At 39.6% G+C, this 14,319-nt stretch overlaps 1 protein-coding gene across 1 annotated transcript in view; it reads right to left on the minus strand.

Moving 5' to 3' along the window:
• Positions 1 to 14,319, minus strand: part of LOC124795570 (dynein regulatory complex subunit 7) — a 319,826-nt gene that overhangs the window by 177,678 nt on the left and 127,829 nt on the right. The window contains exon 6 of the mRNA XM_047259642.1: positions 6,447 to 6,704. Coding sequence (XP_047115598.1) covers positions 6,447 to 6,704 — 258 coding nt within the window. The remainder of the gene's footprint in view (positions 1 to 6,446; positions 6,705 to 14,319) is intronic.

Genomic DNA, 14,319 nt, shown 5'->3' on the forward strand with positions numbered 1-14,319 from the left:
TTTTATGAGTCTGTTTCCAACTGCCTAGAGTCAGTACCCAAAAAGGAAGTTACCATAGTGGAAGGAGATTTTAATGCGAAGATAGGGAAGTGGGACTTATCAAATGAAGAACTTGGATGTCACGGTTTAGGCAAAAGAAATGATCGTGGAGACCGGCTTTTTCAGTTCTGTTAGGAAAATAAGTTTGTTAGAAGCGACATCTACTTCCAACACCATCCATGAAGACTTTACACCTGAACGTCACCAGGTAGAACATACTGTAATCACACTGACTATTCTTTGATTGACTTGAGACAGAGAGACTCAGTTATATATATATTTAAAAAAAATAGTTGACTATTCCTGGTGCTGACTGTGGTTCTGACCATCAGCTTCTACGTCTTGAGCTGAGAACTAAACTGTCAAAATGCAAAGGGACACAAGTAAAATTAAATGCCATGGGGCTAGGGCCTCCCAGCAGGTAGACCGTTCGCCTGGTGCAAGTCTTTCGAGTTGATGCCACTTCGGCGATGTGCATGTCAATGGGGATGAAATGATGATGATAAGGACAACACAACACCCAGTCCCTGAGCGGAGAAAATCTCCGACCCAGCCAGGAATCAAACCCGCGCCATTAGGTATGACATTCCATCACACTGACCATTCAGGTACGAGGGGCAGACAGTACCACAAGTTATTGGCATTAATACAGATAAGATGCTGAGGAGACAAAAATAATTACATTAGTGAAACATGTAAGATAATTGAGAAATTCTGGGACTGCAATGAGACTAGATGCATGTTTAATGAAATAAAGAAACTAACAAGAATATGAGTGGTAGAAGATGAACATGGCACACCTCTAACCAACATAGAAGTAGCTACTGATCAGTGGAGAACACACCGTAACAAGTTGTACATGTATAAAAATGTAAAACTTGGTTGTGCAAACATTCCAGAAGAAAAGAACCTAATTTCTTAAAAAAGAAGTCTGTAAGGCTATAGTTAAACTGAAAAATAATAAAGCACCTGGACCAGACCTCATTACTGCTGAAATGATCAAAGCATCTGGCGATTTTCATTTGGAAATCATGCATTAAATATGTAACAGCATATGGAATAAAGAAACATGGATAGAGAACCGGATGATTCAGTAGTGATTCGATGCCATAAGAAAGAAAATGCATAGCATTGTGAGAAATACAGAAGCATTTCATTAATTTCACACACCAGCAAGATTTTTCAAAATGTTACACATGAATGCATGAAAGCCAACTTAGATAAAGAAATACCACCAGAGCAAGCTGGATTTGTGCATAATAAAGGAACATGACAACATATTATCAAAGTCAGACAGCTAACTGACAAATGCAGAGAGTTCAGTGCTCCATTAGTTCTTTGTTTCTCGGACTGTAGCAAGACTTTTGACTGTGTTGAACGGGAAGAACAGTGGAGTGCACGAGCAGAAATGGGCATTCCTGGTCATCTTATTATCCTTATCAGAAATCTCAACTCCCAGAGTAAGGCAATAATCAGATTAGATAAAACTATTCCAAGCCCTTTTGGACTATGTAAAGGAGTTAGCCAGGGGTGCATTCTATCACTGGGTCTATTTAATGTCTGTGGTCTTTATCACTGGACTGGTGGGATCTGAATTGGAGGATGAAGAATCAGTAATTTATGATTTGCTGATGACGCCACACTGTGCACAGTATCACAAGTGGAGTGAAGGAACTAATGGGTAGACCTAAGAGAGAAAATGAGAAACTTGAATTGTCAATTAATAAGAAAAAGACCAAGATTATGAGCCACTACCAACCTCTGATGTATTATCAGAATATGAAGAAGCTGATCACTTTGTCTACCTGGGTTCGGTGGCTCAGAATCAGGATGGCTCTACACAGGAAGTATGACACAGAATTTTTCTGAGTAGGAATGCTGCATCGAAGCTGACAGTGGTTTGGAAAGACCAACCCTAACCAGATATACTAAATTGAGAGTACTGAAACCCCTAGTGTTTCAAGAAATGTGGACAACAACTGAAAGGGCCAAAAAGGAATTGATGCTTTTGAGATGTGGACATATTGGAAGTTTTTGAGAATATCGTGGATGGACAAACAGACCAACAAAGCTATCCTTCAAGAAATCAGGGTGGAGAAGAGGTTGCCCAGTATTTGTTTCCAGCAAATCCTGCAGTTCTCTGGTCACATAGTTTGACAACAAGAGGATAACTTGGACAAGATGATAATGCAAGGCAAGTCAAAGTGAAAAGATGGCAGGGAAGACCAACCAAGACAATGGGTACACCAGATAAAGGAATAGCTACTCTGAGATGCAGAAGACTGGGAAAAATGGAGACAGACTCTTAAGAGGATTGAGTGATGGGTCGCCAACTTTCAAGTATTAAAGACAGAGTGTTGGTGATGATAATGACAAATAACTGGTCATCCCCTGGACAGTGTGACTGATTATGAAGACTTTAGTCAAGTTCTTCAGGACTTCTGGTGCATCAGCTCAGTTTGTGAAGGACCCATGAATTCAGAATGGAAATATTTACCAAATGATAAAAACACAATTAATTATTATCTTCTCATTCTTTGGCTAAGGCTGTAATTATCACATAACTCATCATAAACATTTACTCCAATGTTTGTATGGTTGAAAACTTAACAAATTCTTGCAGTTTTTGAGGGCCTGTGTTCTCATTAGTCTTCTCTTCATTATCAATCATGGAGATGAGTTTGGAAGATCATGATTTGGCTTGACATATGACACCATTGTTATGCTACATACTACATAAAACTTTACAACCTTGGAACACAGCTCTTTGCTCATTTGGCAAAAATTCTGGAGAAATGTCAGATACATTCTTTCATCATGTGTTAACTACTGTTTTTAATTTAATGACCTCACTTGTTAAATCCCATAGTGCTCAGAGCCATTTGAACCTTGTCTGACACCCTGACTCACAGGTATCATATGTGAAATCCTTGAACCTGTTTTAATCATTATTTTTGGGTTTGTATACAAATATTTCAGAACCTTTATGATGTGTTTAGGATAATCTCATTTTTCTAGTATCCTCCACAGTATTTGCCTCTTTACATAATTGAAGGCCTCTATGTAATCTATAAAGGCTATACACATTTCTGGATTTATGCCTTTTCTCTATTAGCTGTTTTGTAATAAACAAACTAACTGTCTATGACTTTCTCTTTCCAAAACCATCTTGTTGTTCTTAAAGGAAAGTTTCACTTATAGTCTGTAGTCTCTTGCCAATCATTCTAGCATACATCTTATAAATCGTGTCTAGTTATTGCATTTTCCTTTCTTAAAAAGAGGGATGTCAATTGCACTGCTTCATGCACTTGGTGTATGTCCATTCTTTAAGTATATACACATAAAATAATGGAAAGGCAACCACTCATCTACAGCAGACTGATTTGTGGCACACACAACAGAAAATAGTGTTCACTAGCTTTTGAGCTCTGGCTCTTTTTCTAGTAGAAAGTACACACATTCACACATACAACCACACAAACACCTAAACACACACTACTACAGTCATGGAGATACTAATTATTGATTATTGAGAGCAGTTGCCTGGGCTGACAGATGTGGGGAGACTGTAGAAAAGGACATGTGAGACAAGGAAGGAGTAGCAAGGTAGTGTGAGGCAGGTGTGGGAAAGAAAGATGTGTCAGTGGCTGCACAATGAGATGAAACGAGTTATGTGGGGGCAGAGCTTATAAGAAATATTGAAACAGAGGGAGTAGGAGAGGGGAAGGGGGAAAGGGAGGGGGTGGAGATGGAGTGGGAGACAGGGAGGGGAAAGAGAAGGGAGGGGAGTGGGAGGAAGGAGAGAGAGGAGAGAAAGAGAGAGTATGTCCACATGGGGTGGTGGGGAGGGGGGAGGGGAATAGGACACAATGTAAGTGGTGCAGGAGTGGTGTGGGCAAATACAGAAGACACAAAGGAGACAATAAGGTGGGGCAGTGGGAAACAGGTTTGGGCGGTATAAATCAGGGAACTGAGACTACAGGATATACTGGCGAGGCAATTCCCATCCACAAAGTTCAGAGAACTTTGTGCTGGAAGGGAGTATGTAAATGGTACATGGAGTGAAGCACGTGTTAAAGTCATTTGTGTTGTGATGTGCAGCATGTTTGGAAAAAGCTGGCCACATTTTGGCAGTCACCATTCATGCTACTACACAGTTATTTATCTATTATGCACACATGGAATGCTACACGGCGTTTATAGCACGGTATTACAGAATAGTTTATATTTAACAAGATTGCTTATTACGTTGCCTTCTTTTATAGGGTAGAAAATGCCTGTAATTAGACTGTGGTAGGAGATGGTGGGTGGATGTATGGGACAGATCTTGCACCTGAGTTGTCCACAAGGAAATGAGATGCTGTGTGCAGGATGGGGATCAGGATTAAAATATGGATGATAAAAGATATTCTATAGGGTGAGTAGGCAGCAAACGCTACTTTGTGTGATGTGAGCAGGATTTTGGGAAGGACATCTCTAATGGTGGGGCATTACGAGAGGTAGTCAAAGCCCTGGTGAAGGATGCAGTTGGGAATTTCAAGGCCAGGGTGATACTGGGTGATAAGAGGAGCGCAGGTAGGTGGCTGGCTAACAGGTCTGCTATTGCCAGAGGAGGAGTTGGGGAGATCTGTTTATACACTACTGGTCACTAAAATTGCTACACCACGAAGATGACGTGCTACAGACACGAAATTTAACGAACAGGAAGAAGATGCTGTGATATGCAAATGATTAGCTTTTCAGAGCATTCACACAACACTGGTGCCGGTGGTGACACCTACAACGGGCTGACATGAGGAAAGTTTCCAACCGATTTCTCATACACAAACAGCCGTTGACCGGCACTGCCTAGTCAAACGTTGTTGTGATGCCTCGTGCAAGGAGGAGAAATGCGTACCATCACATTTCCGACTTTGATAAAGGTTGGATTTTAGCCTATCGCAATTGTGGTTTATCGTATCATGACACTGCTGCTCGCGTTGGTTGAGATCCAATGACTGCTGACAGAATATGTAATCGGTGGGTTCGGGAAGGTAATACAGAATGCCGTGCTGGATCCCAATGGCCTCGCATCACTAGCAGTCGAGATTACAGGCATCTTATCTGCATGGCTGTAATGGATCGTGCAGCCATGTCTTGATCCCTGAGTCAACAGATGGGGACGTTTGCAAGACAACAACCATCTGCACGAACAGTTCGATGATGTTTGCAGCAGCATGGACTATCAGCTCGGAGACCATGTCTGCAGTTATCCTTGATGCTGCATCACGGACAGGAGCGCCTGCAATGGTGTACTCAATGACGAACCTGTGTGCACGAATGGTAAAACATCATTTTTTCGGATGAATCCGGGTTCTGTTTACAGCATCATGATGGTTGCATCTGTGTTTGACGACATCGCAGTGAACGCACATTGGAAGCATGTATTCGTCATCGCCATACTGGCGTATCACCCAGTATGATGGTATGGGGCGCCATTGGTTACACGTCTCGGTCACCTCTTGTTCGCATTGACGGCACTTTGAACAGTAGATGTTACATTTCGTATGTGTTATGACCTGTGGCTCTACCCTTCATTCGATCCCTGCAAAACCCTACATTTCAGCAGGATAATGCACAACCGCATGTTGCAGGTACTATAGGGGCCTTTTTGGATACAGAAAATGTTCGACTGCTGCCCTGGCCAGCACATTCTCCAGATCTCTCAACAATTGAAAACATCTGGTCAATGGTGGCCGAGCAACTGGCTCGTCACAATACGCCAGTCACTACTCTTGATGAACTGTGGTATCGTGTTGAAGCTACCTGTACCCTTCATCCAAGCTCTGTTTGACTCCCAGGCGTATCAAGGCCATTATTATGGCCAGAGGTGGTTGTTCTGGGTACTGATTTCTCAGTGAAATTGCGTGAAAATGTAATCATATGTCAGTTCTAGTATAACATATTTTTCCAATGAATACCCATTTATCATCTGCATTTCTTCTTGGTGTAGCAATTTTAATGGCCAGTAGTGTATATGAGCTGGATAAAATATTGTATTTCAGTAAAGACTCTGGTAAGGTTATCATTATATTTCAGCAGCTCCTGCTTCCCAATGCAGGTGCGGCATCTGTCAGTGGTGAGGCTGTAAAGAAGAGACTTTTTGACAAGAAAAGAGTACCAGTTGTTGAAATTAAGGTACGATGGAGGTCAAAGCTACTCAAAGACAGATTTCATAAAAGTTATCTAGTACAGTGCAGAATTCTTCCTCAAAGCATCACACTTGCTTCAAAAAATGCACCAAATCTCAAATTCAAGGTCATATCTGTTAAGTTAAATAGTAAATAGTCTTCTATTTTTCTACATATTTTCATTTAATTAAAAACATATCTACCAATTATGACCTCATTCAAAAACAAAGACAATACCTTTCAATGAATCCTTTCGCCCTCTGCTGAATTGTTCCACTGCAGATTCCGTTTTCAAGTTATGCTTCCTTTCACAGAGCAGATCTTTGCGGTTTTTGTAATACTCATACACTACTTCAGCATCTTCCCATTCATAGTCACTATATGTGGTGATTCTGGTAACCAAACCATCAGCCTGCACATATGGTGCAAAATGTTCCTCTCTTGCCTTCTTATAAAACGTGCACTTTTGCCCCTTTGGATATCGGTTCAGGAAAACTAGGAAATAAACAAATAACTTACCTCAATTGAATCAGTTAGATTGTAAAATAGTTGAAACTCAATACTATTGTTTAACTGTCTGTGTTTTATACAATATGCACTCCACAGGAGGTTCTAATAAAAAAAGTATTATCAAAAGGTAGAAAAATCACAAATACTTTTTAATTATGCTACTGCATCTTCAGCACTGTACAAGTGACACTGTTTGTCATTTGGTACCAGTTTCGCATTTGTCAACAAACACTGCTGGTCATTAAAGTTGCGACAATGGAAGACAGCACATAATGAAATTATATTGGGGGGGGGGGGGGGGGGTGAGAAATTTAGTTCACAGAGCTGCCACCTCTGGCAGTAACAACATCTATAACCCAGTTGGGCATTGAGTTAAATTGAGCTTGAATGACAGGTACAAGTATGTCATTCCATTCTCTTTGAACTATATGCCAATTTTCATCGATTGTAGTGGCTAGGAAGTAGTTATCTCTCAGCAACACATAACCAGATTTCAGATTTTTTCAGTGGCTGAGATACGACAAGAACGTCTCAAGCGCAACAGATGAAACTCTGTATTGAGGTAAAACAGAACAGCATAGGCAATATCAATTTTTTGATTATTTTGTCAAAAGATTGTGTCACAGAGACTCAGTAGGGCTCATCTACCAGCCTCAACACATCCCTGCTTTCCAAATTACCAGAGGTTCAGTCACTGGTAGCCAGCACCACAAGCAACGTGCTGGCATTATGCACTCTCCTCACAGCCTCCACACATGTGATGCTGTACAAAGAAGAGGGACTTGTCTGAAAAGGCGATACAGCACAACTTATGTGTCCTGAGTTGGTGTTTGGTGGGCACCACTGTCAGTATGACTCTCTCTCCTGTCTTGTCGATGGAGGAGTGATGATTGTCACTGTGCTAGCAGTCAATGGTACTCCCAACATCATCACAAGATCTCTTTGTGTACGTGTCTTCCTGTAAACAAGCCCATTTCATAGCTCAAGGTACATGACATGGCTGCAAGTTTGAGAGAATAATATATCTATCCACTCAAGTCCACTGAGATCCTGCACGGTATAGAGTATGGTCCTTCTGAATCCATCAATTCCATATTTGCATGATAGTCATGAGATCTTGACCAACAAGAGCAGGAACACCACAGAATGGTGAATCCCAGATTCAAGAGGGTCATGATCTTGTCATTTTAAAATTCTGATGTGTTCTGGTAAACATTTCTCTTCTTACAGAAGGCATAATGTGATTCTCTCTCAGACGACCAACATTTGGATGTGTTTTCTGAATAGAAGGATGCTGCATAATCTTTCCTTATATTCAGAATGTAGGTGACATAAATCCTACCTACTTTGTGCAGTTGAAGTTAAATCCTAACCTTTGGCATGTCCAAGCATGTAGTACATTTCATACCAGTTTAACATTTTTTGCACTACCTCACAGTGTTAGAATTTCAGTGGGCAGCACAGAGTGCATATTAATGATTTTAGAAGCTCTGTATGCTGATCGTGTATGTACATTAACATCAGAAATGTTATTCTGATTGCTACAGCACATACAAATGAGATTGTAGTAAATATTGTGCATACGTTTATTAACTAATTTGCTAAGTGTTGGACAAATTTGCTTTTAAAGTAAAAGAAAAAATATATAAAAGTTATATGCTGCATGGCTGTCAGTGAATGTCTGTCAAAATTGAAACTTTAGAGGAAAACAATCCATCTAAATGGATAGAATTTTGGTTGGTGTGTGGGCTGAAACTGCTGTCAGCTGTAGTATGGAGCAATGGTGAATTGCATAATATATATGCTAAATACTAAGGACATAGATGATAAAATGCTTATTGTCATTCCTTATGTAGTTAAAGGATTAATTGTGGCCACAGATCAATAGGATACTGAAAGCTTAATAAAATAGTTGAAAGACAATTTCAAAATAAAACTGGAACCAGTGTCAAACAGCTTGTGTTTGGGAAATGAATATTTTAATCATGTGTAACGAAACTAATTTAGAAAGCATATGCAATGAACTTATTGGAAAATTTGTTTTTATTAATGCAAACCTGCTTTGACATCTGTGGTAAAGTAACCACAGACTTTGAAAATGAAAAGTTGCAAGCACTAAGAAAAGTAATCTCCCTTATTGATAAAAAATTAAGCAATTCTGTATATGAGTATTAGAACAATACCTACCTTTCACATCTGTGCAGATTTCTCACATATCACTTCATTTTAGATCAGCATCATATGCAAAATGTCTGAAACTACTATTAAATTGTCTGTCAGTTCATTAATGTACAACATCTACAGCAAGGGCCCCGATAAACCTCCCAAGGAATTCCTGAACATATTTGTACTTTTGTCAATGACTCCAAAATAACACGGAGCATGCACACTCGTGAAATGGTCATATGGGAAAATGCCCACTTCATCACTGCCTCGAAGATGCTGTGTCCCACTGCTCATATGCCCACTATAACACCATGTTCAAACTCACTTAAATCTTGATAATCTGTCATTGTAGCAACAGTAACCAATCTAATAATTGCACCAGACACTTGTTGGCTTATATAGGTGCTGCCGACCGCAGTGCCATATTCTGCCTGCTAACATATTTCTGTATTTGAATATGCATGCCTTTACCAGTTTCTTTTCCACTTCAGTGTAATTAGCAATGTTCACTTTCATATAACCGTTAACTGGAAGAAGAAGGTTATTGGATTTGTAGTGACATGTCAGCAACGCAGATTGATAGTTGAGGAATTGATGTGAGCTCATGGAGTTGAGAGATGGTCTGCAAGACTTTGTATTTTAGATTATTCTTAGATTTTATAGTGATTGGTGTTCATTACTGATCTCTTGCATAAAAGTTAAAGTAAACTATCTTGCATCATTACCGTTTACCAGCACTCCTTCACACCTATTGGAGACATAGTTACTCCAGCTTGTACATCTGGACATCACTGGACCAGTGCCTTACTCCATTGGGTACAAGTACTTGTTGGTGATAATAGACCACTCTACCTGTTGGTCAGAAGCTACACCAATTATCGATATTTCAACAGAGACTGTGGCTAAGGATTTTGTTTGCTGATTGTAGCCTTCAATTTGATTGCTAAATTTCTACAGAACTCAAAAAACTACATGGAATCTCACATCCCAAGACTATGAGCTACCACCCCTTGAGTAATGGAATGGTGGAACAGCTACATAGAACACTGAAAGGAGCACTCAAGTGCCACAACAGTACCTGGAGTGATGCATTTTCTGTCACATTACTCAGCTAGAGAACAGCTATTAAAACAAACATCAGTCTGGCCCTGAGCCAACTAGTTGATGTGCAGCAAATACATGTTCCAGCAGAGCGCACAGAAAGCCAGGAGGTTACAACTCCCCCTGGCACACATACTACGAGTGTTCACACAGACTGCAGCACACAAGGCAGTGACTCATTCTGACAACACCATTCTGTCATGGCATCAAGCAAACATTTTTTCTTAAGGACCTCCAAAACTGATCACACAAGAGCTTATGCGTCAATGCGATCAAGCCACCATTATTTCCCCGTACTTGGGGCCATATTCAATTATTACAATGTGGCTTTTACACCACTGCAATACTGTAAGATGGCAAGGCCACAACAGTGTCTGTTGAGGGAGTGAAGTCTGCTTACATTATAGAAAAAGTCTCCAGAGACAACAAAGGAAGCTTTTCCAAGGTAAACCCCATCAGGCAAACAGTCCTCAGAAGAGAATACCACCACAACTTCACCAAATCAATCTATCAATGATACAGTTCCACTAGCAACTCTTGCAAGATGCAACTCTCAGACATTCGAAGCTCAATCTGCATCAGGTTTTATCACTCAAGCAGGATAGAAGATACACCCAAAATTCTCATCTGTTCCTGGCACCCCCAAATTCTGCAAGCAAACTTTTCAATTACCAATAAATAGTTGTTACTCCACTTTTACAGAGACTAATGACTCATCAGGTAATGACACTCCAATGCAGAAATGGTATAGCTATGCACTACCGTGGGCAACATCACTCAGTCAGTCATTCAGCAATCCACTCTCAAAAGATGGGGGCTATTATGGCAACTTATTGGTGACACAGATCGACAGTTGAGAAATCGATGCGAGTGCATGGAATTGAGAGACGATTTGCAAGACTTTTTATTCTAGATTATTCTTAGTTCTTCTAGTGACTGATGTTTGTCACTGATTTCTTGTATGAAAGTTAAAATAAAGTATCTTGTACCATAACCATTTATCAGCACTCCTTGCTTCAGAGTAAAATGAGTAACCACAAATTAACCAGAAACAAGAGCAAAAACATTCAAAATAGTAAGGATATGGAGTTCAGTGAAACTGAAAGGGAGCTGCCAGTGTGGTCAGTTGTGAAATCTGAACTAGGTGCTTAAGGTATTAGCTTGATAGAAAGAAAAGTGATGAAATAGGGAACTCATAAGCTCACTTTGAAATAGGAAATCGTGAAGAGAAAGCATTACTTAATTAAGGGGCAGAATTTATGGGATATCTGAAAATTTACATAATTAATTTAGGCAAAATAAGAATTAAATTGAAATGCTTGTGACAGGAGATAAGATTAGAGTGGTTATTGGTAGACACAGTAAGTTGGTAAGATATCAGACTTTACTGACATTTGAAATTGAGCATGTAAAATTTGAACATGGTTGCTAAATAATACCACAATTAAATAAAAAATTCATTTTGGGCACTGCTTACACTAAGTTTGTGCAGCTCTTTAATGGAAAGAGAAAACATTATATGTCAAACAATGGAAGTGCCAGATTGGAATATCAACAATGTAAGGAAAAGACAGACTGCTACTTACTGTAAAGACAACACATTAAGTTGCAGACAGGCACAACTAAAAGATACTTACACACTAGCTTTTGAACAAAGCCTATGTCAGAAAAAGAAATACAAACACATTCATTCATGCAAGCAAGCACATCTCACGCACTTGTGACTGCCATCTTTGGCAACTTGTTTCAAGCTGCTGCTGATAGTAGTCATATGTGCGTGAGGTGTGCTTGCATGTGTGAATGAATGTGTGTGTGTGTGTGTTTTTCTTTTTCTGATGAAGTCTGTGGCTCAAAGCCAATGTGTAATTATCTTTTAGTTGTGCCTGTACACAGCTTAATGTATGGTCTTTATAGCAAGTAGCAATCTAGCTTTTCCAAAACATTATATGTTACAGACAAGAAAGGGAACATAATCCAAACAAAGTTTATGGATGAGGAAAAGGCAGATGACTGTGAAAAAACAAACAGACTGGCATTAGTGAACAAAGAAATTTACACAATAGAACTAGAAGTTGAGTAAAAGGGGTTAATGAATATAATTGAGGGAAAGATACCTGAAACCATAGGACTGAATGATAAACACAAGCATGAACTAAAATGTTTGTCATGATAATATACAATGTGTTCAGTGCTATACCAAGTCTGCCTGCTTAGCTGGGTGGTAATGTGCTTGCCTCCCATGCTCTGGGCCTGGGTTCAATTCCTGGCCAGGTTGGAGATTTTCTCCACTCGTGGACAGGGTGTTGTGTTGTCCTCACCATCATTTCATCCTCATCATTGGCCGCAAGTCACCCAATGTGGTGTTGACCGAAATAAGACTTGCACTTGGTGACCGAACCTACAAGGGACATCCCGGCCAACAATGCCATATAATCATTTCATTTCATTTTTTTCAGTGCTTACGGTGAAGTATGAAGAATTCTGAACATGTACAAAAATTGAAACCCCATGAACCACTCTTTAAAAAGCACATGATGTATCAGTTGCATAGAGTCCAGCCATTGAAAAAGAGTTGCAATAGATGGAAAGCAATGTTATAATTCAGAGTAGTAGTTATCACAATCATTCTCTGATAATTGTAACAAAATGTAGGTGTCCTACCCGCTTTAGACTCTAGGCTTGTGAACAAATTCAATACAGAGAAAATGACCATTCTGAGAACATAAATTAGTTATTACATATGATACTGCAGTGCCTGTGTTGTTCCAAATTATGATACAATGTTCCTTTGGACATGGAAGGAACAGCTACTGTAAGGACTACAACTGCTATGAAATACATGACATGTATTTACAGCCGGCTGGTGTGGCCGAGCGGTTCTAGGCACTTCAGACTGGAACCGCGTGACCGCTACGGTCGCAGGTTCGAATACTGCCTCGGGCATGGATGTGTGTGATGTCCTTAGTTAGCTAGGTTTAAGTGGTTCTAAATTCTAGGGGACTGATGACCTCAGATGTAAAGTCCCATAGTGCTCAGAGCCGTTTGAACCATTTTGTACTTACAGTTGCAAATATGACCAACCATCAGCTGTATAATGGAATGACGACAATGAAAATTTGTGACGGACCTGGACGCAAACCAGGATTTCCCACTTATCACAAGTGGTCACCTTACCATTAGGTTATCCGAGCAAGGCTCACAGCCAGACCCAAACTTCCCTATGCTGTCAACCATATGTCTACAACATATAATCATACATCCATCACGTATATTCACATATGGGGGAAACATACTGCAGTGCCTGTGATATTCCAAATTATACTGTAACTTCCTTTGGACTTGCCTGCACAGGCACTGTGAGAAGTACAGCCATTATGAAATAAATGAAATGTATTCGCAATTGTGGATATGGGCAATCATCGGCTGTATAATGAAATGATGGCAATGAAAATTTGTGCCGTATAGTGACTCGAACCCGGATTCTCCACCTATCGTGAGCAGGAAATCCAGGTTCGGATCCTCAACCCAGCACAAATTTTTGTAGTCATCATTCCATTACATTACTGACGGTAGTCCGTATTTGCAACTGCAAATACATTTCATGTATTTATTATGTAAGTTTGAGTGTATTAAATCCATGACAAGCTTGGATTTAATCTCTGGATTTCATCAAGTTCTACTTGCTCCAAAATCTTACTGACTTTGTTGAATATGTTAGATGACACAAAATTACATTTAAGAAAGTTACCAAGGCAGTAAAGCAAATGGTAAATAATAGTTTAATTTTAAGACATGAGAATAAATCAAAGGCAGTGTGGTCACTTGTGAAATCTTAGCTATGTGTTAAAGCCTCTAGTCATGAAATTTGTAAAATCAAGCTGCAAGATGAGGTTATTGTAAATCTAGCTCAAAATTTCAGAATGCTTCAATGAGTTCTTCAGTACTGTAGTGAAGTCAGATATCAATGTTGCAAATTATGACAACAAAGTACGTCCCTAGATCTAATGTGTGAATGCCTCACAAAATTTAAAACAGTGTCAGCAGTAGAGGTAGAAAATATTACATTAACACTGAAAAACAAAACCTCTTCAGACTGGGTTGGAATACCCACAAAAGTTCTCAAATTTATGTGTAAAATGATAGGACAGCCACTGTCTACAATGGTAAACCAATCTTTTAAATATGAATGTTTCCCAGAGGTGCTACAGTATGAAGAAGCAAAACTACTGTTCAAAAAAGAATAAAGAGAGGATATGGAAAATTGTCATCCCATATCTCTTTTTCCAGTCCTGTCAAAAGTATATGAAAAAGTAGCTGCCATCCAGATTCAAAA

This window comes from Schistocerca piceifrons, chromosome 4, assembly GCF_021461385.2.
Source record: "Schistocerca piceifrons isolate TAMUIC-IGC-003096 chromosome 4, iqSchPice1.1, whole genome shotgun sequence".
NCBI lineage: Eukaryota > Metazoa > Arthropoda > Insecta > Orthoptera > Acrididae > Schistocerca > Schistocerca piceifrons.